Source organism: Mus caroli, unplaced genomic scaffold (assembly GCF_978045245.1).
Source record: "Mus caroli unplaced genomic scaffold, Mus_caroli_1 scaffold_19, whole genome shotgun sequence".
Taxonomy (NCBI): Eukaryota; Metazoa; Chordata; class Mammalia; order Rodentia; family Muridae; genus Mus; species Mus caroli.
The window spans coordinates 54435933-54453111 of NW_028227274.1; the positions used below are offsets into that span (position 1 = coordinate 54435933).

Below are 17179 nucleotides of genomic sequence, written 5' to 3' on the forward strand. Positions count from 1 at the left end.
GGTGGCCAAGAGAGGTTTCTCACCTATTCTGGTAATAATAATAGTATGAGTAGAGAACACATTGTGTGTCTGTGGTGCCAACCCAGCGTCCTTGCATCATTTTCTCGTGAAGTTTGGGTTTCAGTCTCCACACACCACATGCCACTCACGGGAGATCCATAGCATAGATGGATCCATAGCATAGACTATGCCAATGAAGAAGTCATGGGTTTTGTACCTTATCCTATGAGTCTTAAACATATCAGGGACCAAAATGACCTTGCCTCCTATTCTTGACAGACTTCCATGTGACCGAATCTCAGACAGTTCTGAATGTCACAAAGGGAGAAACAAAACCGCCTCGGACAGATGCCCACGGGAGCAGAGCGCCTGATGGAAAAGCCAAGATCCTGCCTGCCCATGGTGAGGAAAGAGGTTAATGACGGGGTGATAACATGGAAAGAGCCCCAGTGTTTCACCATACAGTTGCCTCTCATGGTCCCTTCCTTCCTGTTGTTGGTCTGCCTTAATTAGGGTTTCGTTGCTATAGAGACATCATGACCAAGGCAACTCTTAGAAAGGACAACATTTAATTAAGAATTGCTTACAGTTTCAGAGGTTTAGTCCATTAACATCATGGTGGGAAGCATGGCAGCATTCAGGCAGGCATGGTGCTGGAGGAGCCAAGAGTTCTACATCGTGGTCCACAGGCAGCAGAAGGCGACTGTGTTCACAATGGGTGGAGCTTGAGCATAGGAGACCTCAAAGTCAGCCCCAACACTGACATACTTCCTCCAGTAAGGCCACACCCACTCCAACAAAGCCACGCCTCCTAGTAGTGGCCATTGCCCATGGGCCAGGCATTCAAAACCATGACTCTATGGAGCCATACCTCTTCAATTCACCACATTGTCTTTGCATGTTAAATCCCACTTTTTATTCAGTAAAGTAGTGCCTAACTCTGGCCTTTGCTGGAGGTCACAAATGGAAGTTGCTGTCTTCTTCTGAGATTAGAAACCAAAAGTTGGTGATAAAACTCAAGTTACCGGCTTGTTTCTTATTTATTAACAACAACAACAATAACAGTAGTAGTAGTAGTTGGATGATGTTACATTGTCCCACTGACCCCAATACTTGGCAGAAATAAGCCCCTCAAATATATATTATTAGATAAAAATAACCTGGGGGGGGAAATATTTTAACCTACTGGTTAAAATATCAACAAGGAGGCTTCCACTAATATTTTCCCCTCCACCTGGGAATAAACCCACCTCAAATACCTCTTCCCTGCTGAAATATTGCTAAAAGAAAGAAGTATGCAGGGGCGCTAAATTATTGCTCTTTTGGTTTCCATTCAACAGGTCAATCAGAAACTATTGGAATTTTACATAAAATGGAGCCTCGGAAGTGCCCGACTCTCCATCACATCCTGATAGTCTATGCAATTATGTAAGTAGACGTGTGTTGACTGTAAGAAGTTTCTCTAAATGATCCTAATTTGCAGATGAATAATCTCTCCTTGTGGTCAAGAGTCACTGCATATCCCACTTGTGCTGACATGACCCACATATTTTTCTTGGTGATTTCTCTTCCCCTTTTGGACATTCTCCATCCCACCCCTCCCCCCTCTCCCCCGTTAAGCTTAGGCTGCTTTTTACAACAATTGTGCTGAATCAACCAAAGAACTAGGTTCTGAGCAACAGTCAGTAACTTCTGACGCATCTTTGTTCTGCTTATTTATTTTTCTGTCTGTTCAACTTCTTCTGAACAGAAGCCAAGACATCATTCATTTCCACAGGATATCATCCATCTTTAGTGACAACTTAGACACCGACATTTTTCACTTTTCATCAGCTTCCAGTCTATAACCATTTGCCGTTCTGAGAAGAGCCAGTTGAGTTCTAGGGTGTCTCTCATACCCCAGGGAAGTAGATACGGCTGTCTGGTCCCCATTAAAGCAGGGGATTCGTGAGTCTCCAAGGAACAAGGTTTACCACTCTTGCCCAGGCCTCTGGAAGAGAACACTAAGAAGGATGGGAGCTTTGGCTTAGACATCCAGCTTGAGTCTGGCCTCGGACAATCCTATAAGAACAGTCATGTTTCTGCACTTTGAGAAACTTGTGTGACCGGATTTTAAGTCTTCTTGCTGTGAAGTTTTATAACAAGCATCAACTTGTTTTCTTTCTTAAGTGAATTTTTAAAAATGTTCCCATTTTTAATTTTATTTGGATGTTTTGCCTTCCTCTGTGTGTGTGTGTGTGTGTGTGTGTATCACAGGCATGCCTGGGGCCCATGGAGGCCAGAGGAAGGCATTGGATCCTCTGGATCTGGAGTTTCAGGAGGCTGTGAGCCACCCTGTGGGAGCCAGGAATCAAACTGGAACTCAGGTCCTCTGAAAGAGCAGCTCTCAACTGCTGAGCCATCTCTCAAGCCCTTCAACTTAGACCATATTAAAGTCTCTAAATCCTTTATTTAGTTCTTTCTGAAAAATGTCCATGAATGGAAAAGTGGCTCCAAGATCATTGTTTTTAAACATCAGTTTCTAGCCATGAACATAATGGAAATCTCTCTTTTCCCTCCTCTAGTGTCTGTGCCCTGATCATCTCCACCTTCTACATGAGATACAGGATTAACACTTTGGAGGAGCGCCTGGGGACCCTGACGTCCATCATGGATCCCCACAGTACTGAGTAAGATGGCCTTCCAGTGCTTGCTGTTCAGATTATTTTGAGAGTTGACCTAAGTTTTAAGAGTCTGTCTTAGCAAACACTAATAATTCGCTCTGTGTGAGGCAGTTTACTGAGTATTTGACAAAGGGTCAAAGTATCTTGACAAAGGGTCAAGAGATGAGTGGCTTAACCTTGCATGATTCCTGTGCTCCTGTGCTGCTGTCCTGCCTCCAGCCACACTACAAGGAACAGCCAAACATTGTGTCATCCCGCTAATCATCCTAAGATGGTGGTTGTGACTGTGACCTTAAGCTGTTCACCCTCATCTCTAGAAAATGCTAATGAGTTAAAACATTTGTTTAAGACAAAAAAAAAAAAAACTCAGCACATGTCATCATATGTAACTGTTCTGGTAAAATTGCTCTCTCTCTCTCTCTCTCTCTCTCTCTCTCTCTCTCTCTCTCTCTCTCTCTCTCTCTCTCTCTCTCTCTCTCCCTCTCTCTCCCCCTGCACTTAAGAGATGTTTTAAGCCATCTCTTTCCTGTCTCTTCTCATGAGAGTTGGGCATATCCTATCTCTGACTCATTCTGTTTGTTTGTTTGTCACTTTCTCTGTCCCTCAGTGAGATGTCACTTTCAAACATGACTGCTTCCTTCTACAAACTAATTTCATTGTTTGAGATTAAAGGTGTGTACTAAGGGCATGTCTGTATTCCAGACAGAGGGATTAAAGATGTGCCGTTCTCTCCTGATCACCAGAGACCTAGAAGGTTTTTTTGGATGTGATCCCTTGCCAGAGCAGCCATGTTAGTGAACTAAAATTCCTCTACAACTTTCACTATTCCTGTACTAATCAAATCAATTCAACCAATTTATTCTTTTCTTTAAGTTTGTTTTCATGAGGATTTTTTGACTGAAATTGTACTTTTAACAAGAAAGAGTCCTTTTAAAGAATATCTACCACTATTAAAATGGGTACAAGGGTTGGAGGGATGGCTCAGTGGTTAAGAACACTGGCTGCTCTTCCAGAGGACCTGGATTCTCTTTCCAGAGCCCATATTGCTGCTCACAACCATCTGTACTCTAGTTCTAGAGTATCAATACCCTCTTTTGGCCTCCATGAGCTGTATACATAGTATATATGCGTTCACTCCTATACATGCGATTAAATATAATTATGCATATTATGTATATGCATAATTAATATATGTATGTACACATAAGCCATAGAACAAGGCCTATAGGTACTTGAGAGGCAGGTGGATCTCTGTGAAGTCAGCCTGGTCTGTATAGTGAGTTCCAGGACAGCCAGAACTATAGAGAGAGACCATGCCTCAAAAAAAAAAAAAATATATATATATATATAATAGAATGGATAGATACATATATAAATCAGAATTTCCTTCATTATGTTTTTACCACAGCTTTATAAGAGAGCTATTACTCTATTTTTCAAAATAAAAATGTAGAATCATCTTATGTATATGAGTGTTTTGCCTGCCTGCATGTATGTGTACCAGAAGTCAGAAGAGGGGAGTCAGATTTCCTGGAACTGGAGTTACAAGTAGCTATGAGCCGCCATGTGGGTACTGGGAAATGTACCCAGACCGTAGTACCCTTTGCTGCTGAGCTCTCTCTCCAGCTCCTATCACCGAGAAAAGTGAGAGTCAGGAATACTTAGTGTCTTATCATTTATAATGACACAGGGGTTCACACATCAATCTGTAAACTGCCGAGCCCCTGGGCTCCCGGGTGTCCAGGGGATCTGATATCTTAGTGCACTCACGTCAAAGTCCACTAAAGTCCATTAAAGCCCATCATGGGGCCCGTCCCAGAGTTCTGAAGGAATAAGGCTGCAGTAGGGCTTCCCAGGTGACACTGGTACTCATCTAGCATCTATGCTTTCTACTCTCATCTCTCATTCTAGGTCCTTCTTCATTGTCTGTATCAGTTACCTGCAGGCCTTGTTCTATGGCTTACATGCAGGTCATTTGGGAGCCATAAATGCATACGTGAACCAATACGTGATACAGAATCCTAACAAACAGTTTATATATACAGATCCATATATCCTACCCTTGTATTGGGGTCCAGCCTCGACACAGGATTGGAGTTCCCAACTGGAAGCAGGGATATCTGGAAGGTGCATAATAAATAGACACAGGCTACTTTTCAGGTACAAACTGACAGGCAGTTTTTCAAGGCTTAAAGTTTCTCTCTCTCTCTCTCTCTCTCTCTCTCTCTTTCTGCTCTCTCTCTACTCTCTCTCTCTGCTCTCTTTCTCGTTCATTTGCTCGCAGCTTGAGGCTGTACACACCCTGCATCTCCTGTGTGCTTTTCTCGAACTCTCACACTCCTACACACCTCTGTGTGTTCCCCTTTCACTCTCTCACACACTCCTCTCTCTCACATGCACACTCTCCATACACACCTCACCTTCCCTCTTCACATGCTCTTCTCACGCTCTCTCACTCTCTCCACTTGCTCTCTCACTGCCTTTCTAGCCTTTCTCTCGCCCTAGTCTTTCACTGATACTCCAGAGGCAGGTAGGAAAAAAAAAATTGTATAATCGTTGCCAAATCAAATTCAAAAGAATAACCCCATCCCACAAAGAATCAAGAATTACAGTTGTTCCCCAGAGTTTCAAGCTTCCCCTATTGCCAGGCCTGTAGCCAAAATAATAATAACTGCAAACTTATCACTATTTAAAATTTAACTTATACTTCAGGGCTCAGAGCACCGAGGCCAGCTATTTGCATTTGCTTGTGAAGCTCTAATGATAAATGCCCTGGGCAAAGCTGCCAGGCAGTGACCAGAAAGAATCAAGTTAACCCTTAACTCAGTAGTTCCACTAGCTTTCTGCTTCTGCACATTGCACACAATGACTCTCCTAAGAGTCCCAGTGTTTGACTTAGTTTTGCTAGTATGAGATTTTACATATTCTATACTTTGCTTATCCAGGAACCACTCTTAAATATTGTGCAAAACTTATTTCATAATTTCAATAGATTTTTCTTTTCTTGGGGTCCCAGTGTTGGCTCTATTTCATTTTCTAATTTCTTCAAACTTTCTTTGCAAGTCAAGCATTAATCTGGAACTACCATTGTGCAGTTATTACATTGTTTCCAAGATGAGAACACACAGTGTGTACCTGGGCCATTAGGACTGTGCTGTGCTGTGCTGTGCCCCATGCCTCAGTTTTTAATTGTTTAAGAATCATTACATCAAGGAATTACTAGTTTTACAGAATTCACCACAGCAGAAGGAGGAAGAAATAGGAAAGTCAGATATAATAGAATAATTATGCACACCAAGGCCAACTGAAAACCAGTCATGCACAAATGAAATCTATATAGCCATTGTCCAGGGCTACGGTTAGGAGAAATGGGAACAACTGTTTTTTTACAAAGAGCTGCTGCAAGCTACTGAGATGTCTCCATCCCAGCCTGCTGCGGGCAGTCCCTGTCATGATATGCTGTCCCCAACACCCTTGCTCTTCCAGCATGTTCAAAATGTTAATGCCACTCTCTTTTGGTGTTAGAGGTGACTTCAAATGATTGTAGACTGTTAATTCCTATCCTCTTAGGAGTTGGTTTAATTAGAAAAATATACCTCAGCCGGACATGGTGGCACACGTGCCTTTAATCCCAGCACTCGGGAGGCAGAGGCAGGCGGATTTCTGAGTTCAAGGCCAGCCTGGTCTACAGAGTGAGTTCCAGGACAGCCAGGGCTATACAGAGAAACCCTGTCTCAAAAAACCAAAACCAAAAACAAAACAACAACAACAAGAAAAATATACCTCATGTTTTAGTACCATATAATTAACTTAGTGCAGAGGGTGGAATTCTAACAAATGAAATGTTCATTCCCCTCTTGAAATACAATCTAAAGAAATAAATTGCATAGAAAAGATAAAATGTGCATGTGCGTGCATGCGCACACATATACACACCACATACAACATAAGGTTAGAAGATGCCTATGAAAGGTAGGACAGTCGGTACAGCATCATCCCAGACCCTGACTTTCCCTGCGCCCTTTGTTCAGAGTGAGCCTGGTAGCTAAATCCACATGTGTAGCCCGACTCTGCACTCTCTGAGGAGCCTTCCTTTTGAGCCCATACATTTGTTAGCGGATTGCAGGTTCTTCCGGAGCCTACTTTTCTCCTCTAGTTCCATGCCTGGTGGCAAGAAATCTCCGTCCCCCAGAATCTCCTGTTGCTAAGTCAGTTCTCTGAACCGCAAAGCCCCTCACCTAAAAACTCCAGGATTCTCATTCTCTTTCCAGGAATCGATGATGTAGAAACAAACATACTACGTGTTCATAATAGACAGCTTCCTTAAGATATAAGTCATCAACAGTGATTTTCTAAGTGCCTGTTTCCAAAAATGAATCAGATAGAAACTAAATCAGACCCGTTAATTGAGATCGAAAAATGGAACCACTGAAATTAAACCCTAACCCAGAGAGGCTGAAGAGCTGGCTCAGCTGTTAAAAGCGTGGCTGCTGCTCTTGCAGAGGGACCTAGGTTTAGTTTCCAACACCCACATGGCAGCTCACAACCATCCATGAGTGTCCAGTACTCTTTTCTGGCCTCCAAGGGTACTTTATACATGTGATACACAGACCTACATGCATGCAAAACACTCATACGTGCAAAATAAAAACAAATCTTTAGGGCTAAAGAGACGGCTCAGCAGTTAAGAGCACTGACTGCTCTTCCAGAGGTCCTGAGTTCAATTCCCAGCAACCACATGGTGGCTCACAACCATCTGTAATGGGATCCACCGCCCTCTTCTGGTGTGTGTCTGAAGACAGCTACAGTGTACTTGCATAAATAAAATAAATAAATCTTTAAAAAACAACAACAACAACAAATCTTTAAAAATAAATAAATATTATTTTAAAGAATCACAGCCGAGAAAACTACAGATAATGCGGACCATGGAAATATAAGAAGTAATATTTGACCATCTTCTTGGAACATGTTCTTACTCCAAACTTCCTATGGGATTAGCTGGTACAGTACTGCAGGATTCCAGCCATAAATAGTCAATTGATAGGATGAGTTATATTTGTATATTTCTACGACAAGTCTTAAGGAAAGAACGGGAGTGGGGACTCATGGCTGTGTGGAAATTTAACTAACTAGGTAAAGATACTCTCTGGCTTTTCGAATACTCAAGTATAAAACGGTCTCCCATGGCAGAGACCAGCAGTCCTTCACGTACACATAGCTGCTGTGGGGAATGGAGGCAGTGTTAAGATCTAAACAAAGACTCTGAGAAGCCATATACTTAACCTTAAGAGAGATCCAACTAAACTCAGAACTGGTCCCTAGACATCTGGCCTAGAGTTGAGGGTGACTGCTGTGCCCTTGTATCAATCACAGGCAAAAGGATGCGGAGCCTCTCTCCTAGCCCAGTTTTCTGTTCAGACTTAACCCATATCCATTCCATGAATGATGTTTCTCGTTTTCCTTACAGGCAGACAGCCCCATCCGGCCTGGGATCACAAATGCAGTTAAATGTGGAGGTCCTCTGCCAAGAACTTACAGCTAACATAGTGAAATTGGAAAAGGTAGGTTGATGTTTCCTGAGTACAGGAGCAATCCGGTCATTCCTTTCCAGTGCTACTGGCCTTTTTGTTTCTATAAAGAAATGGAATTTAATCTCATTTTCTGCAAAATACCAATTAGGTTGGCCCATTGTTTGTGTCCTTAGCTGGACATGGGACCACGGGTAAATGGCCAGTGACACTGGGGTTCATGGAGAGATGCATTCGGGTGTCAACCAGAGACTATTGACCAGCCCCAGAGTAAATACCCAGCTCATGTAAAACATTATATTTAGTCCCTATTACTGCCTTGGCTCGAAGGACAGAATAAAGTTTTAAATTACCTTGCTCAAGATGGCGAGATAGAAGGCTTAACTGGGGAAGTAGAATTTGAACCACAAGGCCAAGTATGGTTAGAGGTCTGCTTGCTTTAAAGGCTAGAGAGATGGCTCCGTGGTTAAGAACACTGACGACACTTCCAGAGAACATGGGTTTAGTTCCCAGCACCCACATGACACCTCACAACTGTCTGTAATTCTAGTTCCAGGGGGTCCAATACCCTCACACAGACATATATGCATATAAAATTGATCTATGAACCAATGCATATAAATTTTTTAAAAATAAAATCATTTAAAAAAAAAAAAGCAAAGCTGGATGTGGTGACACATGCCATTTATAATCCCAGCTCTTGGGAGACAGTGGCAGGAAGATCTCTGAGTTCAAAGCCAGTCTGGTCTACGAAGTGAGTCACAAGACAACCAGGGCCACACAGAGAAACCCTATCTTGAGTGGGTGCAGGGGGAGTCCTCTGCTTGGGACCGGCTCAGTGGTAAAGTGTGTCTATCACTTGAGGGGTTCAATCTTATTTACTTATTTATTTAATAAATAAATCTGCTTTTCAGGTTAGGAGTATACTCTTGCTTCTCCTTCCGAAAGATCTTCCCTGGCTAACTCTGCTTAGCCTAGGGCGTTGGTAGATTTAGGATGATAAGTAGAATGAAGGAGGAGGGGGAAACCATTCATAAATATCCCAGCATTCCACCTGATTACCAGGCTTATTTCTCCTTTCAAACGTTTCCGTCCTGTCCTATCCTGCAGCTCCTTTGGTTTCACACTACTCCTTTACCTGATACTCTAGCTGCTGCGCACTCTAGGTTATGCATTTTACTCACTCTGACTTGTAAATGCGTTCCTTGCATCAGAAGCATGCAGTATGCTTTCTTCGCCTCTTCCTCATCTCCCACCAGGCCCTGCCAGGATGGCACATCCTGAAATAAGGGAACAGAAAACAGAAAGATGTTGGCCCGTACCATCGGCGGTTGACTTAGCCCTGGGAGGCTCGAATCCAGCTCGGGCAGCTAGGGAGGCCGCTAGAAATGAAAGGGGTCTATGAAAAGTAGATTTGGGCCAAAATGTTCTCCGAGGCTGTTGCACAGTGGCCTGGCACAGCCCGAGAATGACAAAGCCATGCTCTACGGTGGGAAATCCCAAGACGTAACTCTGCAATTCCTTTCTGCGGTCAGTGACTGGTCACGTCCAAGCCTCATGGTCATCCCCCAGCCCCGAAGGCCCACCCACTTTTCTGATCGTGGGTCGGCACCGCTCCTTCAGTCACCCTCACAGCAAACCCAAGGGTAACAGCCCTTCCCGCTGCCCCTTCAAGTCCTATGAGGTCTGCCCTCAGATATCCCCTCATTCTCTTTCAGACACACCATACTGGTCCCAACTACCCATCTGACACTGTGAAACCAAATCCCATCGTGAATTTTCTTTATGTTTTCTATTTATTATTATGGGGTCTGAGGGGTATAACAAGAGTATACAGGTATGCCCCTGAACAACTATCGGGAGTCGGTTCTTTCTTCAGCGGATTCCAGGAACAGAACTGAGCTCAATAAGCTTGCACTGCAGGCATCTTCACCCACCCAACGGTCTCCATGCCTCTATTTATGTTTTCTTTTTTCTTTTTTTTTTTTTTTTTTTTTTTGGCTTTTTCGAGACAGGGTTTCTCTGTGTAGCCTTGGCTGTCCTGGAACTCACTCTGTAGACCAGGCTGGCCTCGAACTCAGAAATCCGCCTGCCTCTGCCTCCCGAGAAACCAACAGTTCGTATATTTACTGACCACTGACTGGGGTTTGGGCTCTCGGTTGCTTAATTATCTCTTTTGTTTGGGTTTTGCTTTTTGGCTTGTTTGTCTTTGTAGGTGTGTTTGCATATTGTGGATATTGGGTCTTTTACTTCGGTTCCTTTTCACCCTTTCTGCACCTGTTTTTTCCACCTATCCTCTTTCAAACTGAGAGTTGGGCAGGGCTGGTATGAAGCAGAAATGGCGGGGGTGGGGGTGCAGGAAAGGCAAGGCTTTGGGGTTTGTTTGGATTTTGTTGTTGTTCACATTTGTGTGTGTGTGTGTGTGTGTGTGTTCATGTGGGAGTCATTGTGGGTTCCAGGGATTAGAATCAGGTGGTCAGGCTGGGCAGCCAGGACTGGCCCCTCAACCTGTAACTAGAGTTGAGAATTACATGGCCTGTGTCATAGTCACGGGTGAAAGGATGCTGAGTCAGGGCCCTGGTTTTATTCTCTGCTTCTGGGAAAAAACACTGGCTTTTCTCCCTCCTTCCTTCCCTCCCTTCCTTCCTTCCTTCTTTCCTTCTTTCCTTCCATTCTTCTTTAAGGACTTCTTTTCTGTGTATGAGTCTTTTGCCTGCATGTGTATAGATGTACCACGTGTACTCTAGTACCTGGTACCCAGGGAGGACAGAATTGGGTATCAGATTCCCTGGAACTGGAGTAATAGACAATAGTGAACCACTGTGTGGGTGCCAGAAACTGATACCAGATCTTCTACAAAAACAGCAAGTGCTCTAACCCACTGACCCATCTCTGCCCACCCCAGTTTTTTTTTTTTTATTTAATGCACGAGTGCTCTGCTGCACATATTCTCTGAATGCTAGAAGAGGACATCAGATCCCCCTATAGATGGTTGTGAATCACCCTGTTGTTGCTGGGAATTGCACTCAAGACCTCTGGAAGAGCAGCCAGTGGTCTTAACCACGGAGCTGTCTCTCCAGCCACTCAGGTTTTTTTAAAATTTTTTTTTTTTTATTTTATGGATCTGAGTGTTTCGACTGCATGTATATATACACGCACCACATGTATGCAGTACATGAAAGGCCAGAAGAGGGAGCTGGAGCCTCCCATCCCTCCTGCAAAACTGGAGTTGCAGACATTTGTGAGCTAGCATCTGGGTGCTGGGAACTCTGGCCTTAGTTGCTTCTTTTATACACCCCAGGCCCACCTGCCTGCCAGTGGCATTGCCCTCTGAGCTAGGCCTGCCTACATCCATTAGCAAGTAAGAAAATGCCTCCCAGACATGCATCCAACAAGCCAGTGTGACGGAGGCAACGCCTCAACCCAGGCTCCCTTTTCCTAGGTGTCTCTAGGTTCCTGACTAGGTGAAGGCAAAGCTAGCTGCTACAACCACTGACCCGTCTCACCAGCTCAGAATGATCTAAAATTTATTTGTATTTATTTTTAGTGTGTGAATATGTGACTGTATGTATGTGTGTATACCACATGCATACACGTGCCCCTTGAGGACAGAAGTCATTAGATTACCTGGGACTGGAGTTACAGGCAGTAAGCCACCACATGTGGGTGCTGGGAACTGAATCAGGCTCCTCTGCAAGAGCAGAGAGTTCTCTTACCTGCTGAGCCATCCATCTCTCCAGCAGTCCATCTCCCCCAGAAGCTTTTAATAGGTAAAGAGGTCATTGTTTACTTAGGACTAGAAGTGGTATCAGTGATAGAGAAACAGTGGGAAGAACATTCAATTTTAGAGTCCTATGTTTTTATTTATTCTTGCTCTGTCGCTTGCTACCTGTGTACATGGTCCTATCACTGATCATCCCTTACCCTCAGTTACAAATGGAGACCCTGCTTCTGTATGGGGTGGCATAGTCAAGGCTAGAATACATAAATAAGTACCTACCTAGGCTTGTTAGAACCTGTGATGGTTTGTATTTGCCTGGCCCAGGGAGTGGCACCATTAGGAGGTATGGCCTTGTTGGAGTAGGTGTGTCACTGTGGGTATGAGCTTAAGACCCTCATCCTAGCTGCCTGGAAGCCAGTCTTCCATTAGCAGCCTTCAGATGGAGATGTAGAACTCTCAGCTCTGCCTACACCATGCTTGCCTGGATGCTGCCATGCTCCCACCTTGATGATAATGGACTGAACCTCTGAACCTGCAAGCCAGTCCCAATTAAATGTTGTCTTTTCTAAGAAGAGTTCTCGGTCATGGTGCCTGTGCACAGCAATGAAAACCCTAACTAAGACAGAGCCCCCTTATTTTTTGCTCCCCAAGCATGCCTGTAGGATATCACAGGCTTCCTCCAAGCAGTGCCTTAGTTTGCTATGCAGCTATAACTTAGTGCTCACAAATTGGGTAAATTTGTAAAGAAAAAAAGGGTATATTAAGCTCTCAGTCTGGAGGCCAGGGGGTCTAAAGTCAGGACGTCATACCTAGGGAAGGACTTCCTGCTAATGGGAACTCCATGATGAGACAAAGCGAGCTTGGATAGCTCTTCTTAGTAAATCACTAATGCAATTGTGACTAAAGCCCCAAATCAAAGGATCACTGATATAGGACTTTGGGGGTTCTGTTTAGTAGTGGGGCTACAAATACCAGACCATAGATGAAGGGTATGTTCTTTTGATCCATGGGATTCTCTATTCCCATCATAATACTGGTTGCTCAGTATCCCTTGCTCTGAATTGTTTGTTTGTTTGTTTGTTTGTTTGTTTGTTTGTTTGTTTTTGAGACAAGGTTTCTCTCTATGTAACCCTGGCTGCCCTGGAACTCACTATGAAGACACCGTGCTAGGATTAAAAGAGTGTAGCACTCTTCTGTTCTGAATTCTTTAAAACTCACTTATTTAGTGTTTCGTGAGAGCATTTTAATGCCCAACTGTGGACTGTAAGTCTTCAGGTCTCTCTAGAAGTCAATCTTCTGTAGATATTATATGTAGGAATGTGTAATATCATTGCTAAACATTATGACACATCTGCTACTTAAAGCCACAGGGCAGAGCTTTATTTATTTATTTATTTATTTATTTATTTATTTATTTGTTTGTTTATTTATTTATTTATTTTAAAGATTTATTTATTTATTATATGTAAAGTACACTGTAGCTGTCTTCAGACACTCCAGAAGAGGGCGCCAGATCTCGTTACGGATGGTTGTGAGTCACCATGTGGTTGCTGGGATTTGAACTCTGGACCTTCGGAAGAGCAGTCGGGTGCTCTTACCCACTGAGCCATCTCACCAGCCCCAGAGCTTTATTTAAATTTCACCTCCGAATAGCTTTTTTTATTCTAGATAGAATAATGTCCAGCATTTCCCGGCCACAGCAAATACACTCTTAAGATGCATATTACTTATAATAACGCCATCTTTTTTTTTTATTGTTTCAAGATACAAAACAACTTACAAAAGCTGCTTGAGAATGGTGACTGAGTGACCAGCTGCTGGGACCAACAGAATACCTCACGTTCTCCCTTGAAGTCGGTGCTTCTTGAGAGTCTGTTGTACGCCCCCTGCTGGCCAGAGGCGCGGGATGCTGAGAATCCAGATGTGTTTGCTCTTTGGAGGTCTCCAGCTTAGGAAAGGGGGTGGGGAAAGGGGAATGAGTTTGCTTTTGTGCAATAAAAGTTGACCTTGTCTCTGCTGCTGCTGCTGCCTGAAGATAACAGACCCATCTCGGGAGGTGAGCAAGGTCCCGGAAGACACCTGTAGCACGAGGGTTATGGTAACGATCAGGAAACACAGCACTCCATGCTTTTCAGCCCTTTCTTAGCCTTCTCTTTCATGCCTTCACCCATCCTGGTCAGCCATCAGACCTAAGGGGTACACTGTATGCCAGCAAACTCAAAATGGTCCTTTAGAGAATTAGCCACAACAAGGCAAGAGCCTAATAAGCTTGCTTCCAACCCCTGTATTTTTGTGGGTTTTTATTTTCCCCCTTCTGCTCTTATGTTCTGATTTCTTTCATCTATGCCTTTTAATTTCCCAATTCAGTTTTCTGAGCATGCCCGGTAAAGAGAATTAAGTGTCCCATTTGCGTTGTGCTGTCTTGTTCGCGTGACGAGTACTTTATTGAAGTGATTCCCGCCAACCTCCCGTCGGGAATCTTTGAGGTGTGACTCTGAAATACTAAATCACATTCACTCTGAAACCAAAACGAACCTTTCAGCCAAAAGTTGTCATAGTGATTTAACATGGGACGGAAAGCCCCGTTCCTAGGATCATAAGCGGATGGCAGAAGCAGCGTTGAGGCAGGATGTCTGTGTTGGACTCTAAAACCCATTTCAGGATGGTAATTGGATGTCTTTCTCCTACAATAAAGCAATAAGTGGTGGTCTGCTAACTTTACTTGCAGTATGGGTTGGCTGGTTTTTATGAATAATTATTTAGGGTACCAAAAGATGTGTAAGTATAAAACATTTCTATCTGCAGTGCGTTTTATAAATCATTTCTATGAAATGTGTTTTGTTTAATCAGATAAGCTAATAAGTGGATTGGTGATGTCGTGTGTATTTGCGAGCATACTGGGTAACTGTGCCTGGTGCACCAGCTATTAATAAATACTCATTGCCTAAGGCACTCTAGCTAATGCTGTTTCCTGCATTTGTAAATTCTCTTGCCAAAGACTTGCGGTGGTGTTTAAATCTCCTCACATCCACACTATCACTTTCAGCTTCATTCTTACCGACTGCCACCCGCCACCGCCACCAATGTCACCACCACCATGGAGTATTTATAAGTTAAAAGAAAGTTTAAGGGTTTGTTGTTGTTGTTGTTGTTGTTTGTTGTTATAATGGTATCAAGGGGGGAAAATGAGCTTTGAAATCAATAGGCGAATGTTTGATTCCTAGGTTTGATTGAGATTTTAAGAGGTGTTCAACCTCAGACATGATAGTCTGCCTTCCTCTTACCCATTTTATTAATGAGGCTGAAAGTACCAAAGAAAATGTGCCAGTGTGAAGATGGTGGAGCCTCTAAAGCATGTAGCTTTGCTGGGCAAGTGGCTTCCCAGAACAGATACCATAGGTTTTTATTTGGTTTGGTGGGGGGAGTTTCTTTTGGGTTTGGGTTTTTTTTTTGGTTGGTTGGTTGGTTGGTTGGTTGGTTGGTTGGTTGGTTGGTTGGTTGGTTTTCAAGACAGGGTTTCTCTGTGTAGCCTCGGCTCTCTGGAACTCACTCTGTAGGTAGACCAGGCTAGCCTCAAGCTCACAGAGATCTGCCTGCCTCTGCCTCCCAAGCACTAGGATCAGAAGCACACGTCATCCCCAGCCTCTAAGAATGTCCCTTGAACTGGTAAGAACACAGTTGCTAAGGAAGGTAACCATCGGGATTTTGCCATCTCACCAGCTCAGGATATCCTTTCATGTGTAACCTTCTCTGCCTCTTTTATGACATCTTTCTATTTGGAGTGGGCAGCATACACACCATGTGTGAAAGGTGCGTGACGTGTGGAGATCAGGTGACAGCTTGCAGAAGTTGATTCTCTCAGCATCTGAGTCCTCGGAATCAATCCAGGTTGCTAGGTTTGACACAAGCACTTAACCCTCTGAGCCATCTCAGCAGCCCCTCGGGTGCTGTTTTAAAGCCTGTGTCCAAAATTCCTCCTGTTTTTAAGCCTGCTGTGACTAGATCACCTGACATAGCTCAAGCTGCCGTCACACGTGTCCCCAGGCCCAGTTTCCCTGGTTCAGGAGTCTCAGGCCTATGCACCATTCATAGCTTAATGTGGCACCTTTGATTCCCTGAATTTTCAGGCCATCTTTGTTGTGTCTAAATGCAAAGCTTTTTCTAATGTGGGAAGAAAGACTGAAAACCACTTTTTCTGTTGTGGTTTTTCTTATCTTGTGTGTTCCTAACCACTTAATGAAATTTCTCTCTTTTTTTCTTTCTTCTGTACACACACACACTCACACACACACACACAGACATTGGATCTACCACACCAATGCTCTGTGTATAGTAATGACAAACGGAGGGTAAAGTGACCCCTGCCTGCAGATGAAGCCACTGTATACGTGGGTCTTTACAAAGCACACAACTCATTATCCTTTAGGTTCTAAGAGTCTTGTCAAAAAAGCCTCACTTTGACAACTATTTCTGAAAGTGGCCTTAATCCACAAAAGTATGAGAAAATACAGCACGGGGACGTATGCATCTGTCTGTCCTGCCGTCACTCAACCTCATTTTTTAAAGATGTACTTATCCTATTTTTTATGTGAGTTGTTTGGCCTGAATATATGTATATATACCTTATATATGCCTGGTACCTGTTGAAGACTAAGAGAGCATCAGATTCCCTGGAAATGTAGTTACGGATGACTGTGAACCAACGTGGGGTACTGGAAACCAAACCCAGGGTCTCTGTAGGAGCAGGACAAGCTCATAACCACTGAGCTGTCTCTCTAGCCCCGGCTACCTATTTTAAGCATCTTGTAGAGAGAAATGTCTTCCTCCTGTCTCAGAACCACACAAGTGTGCCCTGAGAGCATTGCTTTGTTACTTCCTGGGTGTCCCTTGGCTATGTTTGCTTAAGTGAGTGTAGTAACTGCTGCTTCTGTCTTCAGTTCCCTGCTCCATCTGCCATACGGAGTGAGTAAGAAGCGTTGACCCTAAGCATATTTGGGCTCCTTCCATCCTGCATTCTCAGGCTCTGGTCCAATAGGAGTTGCCTTGGCCCTTTGTTCCTTCATTTGAGCGTTGTGACAGTGAACTCTCTGCTCTCCTGCCTATGTATATATAGGCCCCCAGAAGAAAGGAATAAAGAAGAAAACAAGCCTCCAATAAACTTCTTGCCCCAGGTGAGAGATGCCTGATCAGATGTCTGGGGCCGTAACGCTATGGTTTGTTAACCTCAACAGGGGATATTTGTACCATCTGGTCTACCCACCGTC

General features: G+C 43.8%; 1 protein-coding gene across 2 annotated transcripts in view; it reads left to right on the forward strand.

The window, feature by feature from the left end:
- Window positions 1-14877, forward strand: part of Gramd2b (GRAM domain containing 2B) — a 111646-nt gene extending 96769 nt beyond the window's left edge. For both annotated transcript variants that reach the window (XM_021150618.2, XM_021150619.3), the window contains exons 10-14: window positions 280-402; window positions 1341-1428; window positions 2565-2669; window positions 8134-8227; window positions 13680-14877. In XM_021150618.2, coding sequence (XP_021006277.1) covers window positions 280-402; window positions 1341-1428; window positions 2565-2669; window positions 8134-8227; window positions 13680-13721 — 452 coding nt within the window. In that variant the 3' untranslated portion in view covers window positions 13722-14877. The remainder of the gene's footprint in view (window positions 1-279; window positions 403-1340; window positions 1429-2564; window positions 2670-8133; window positions 8228-13679) is intronic.
- Window positions 14878-17179: the final 2302 nt, after the last annotated feature.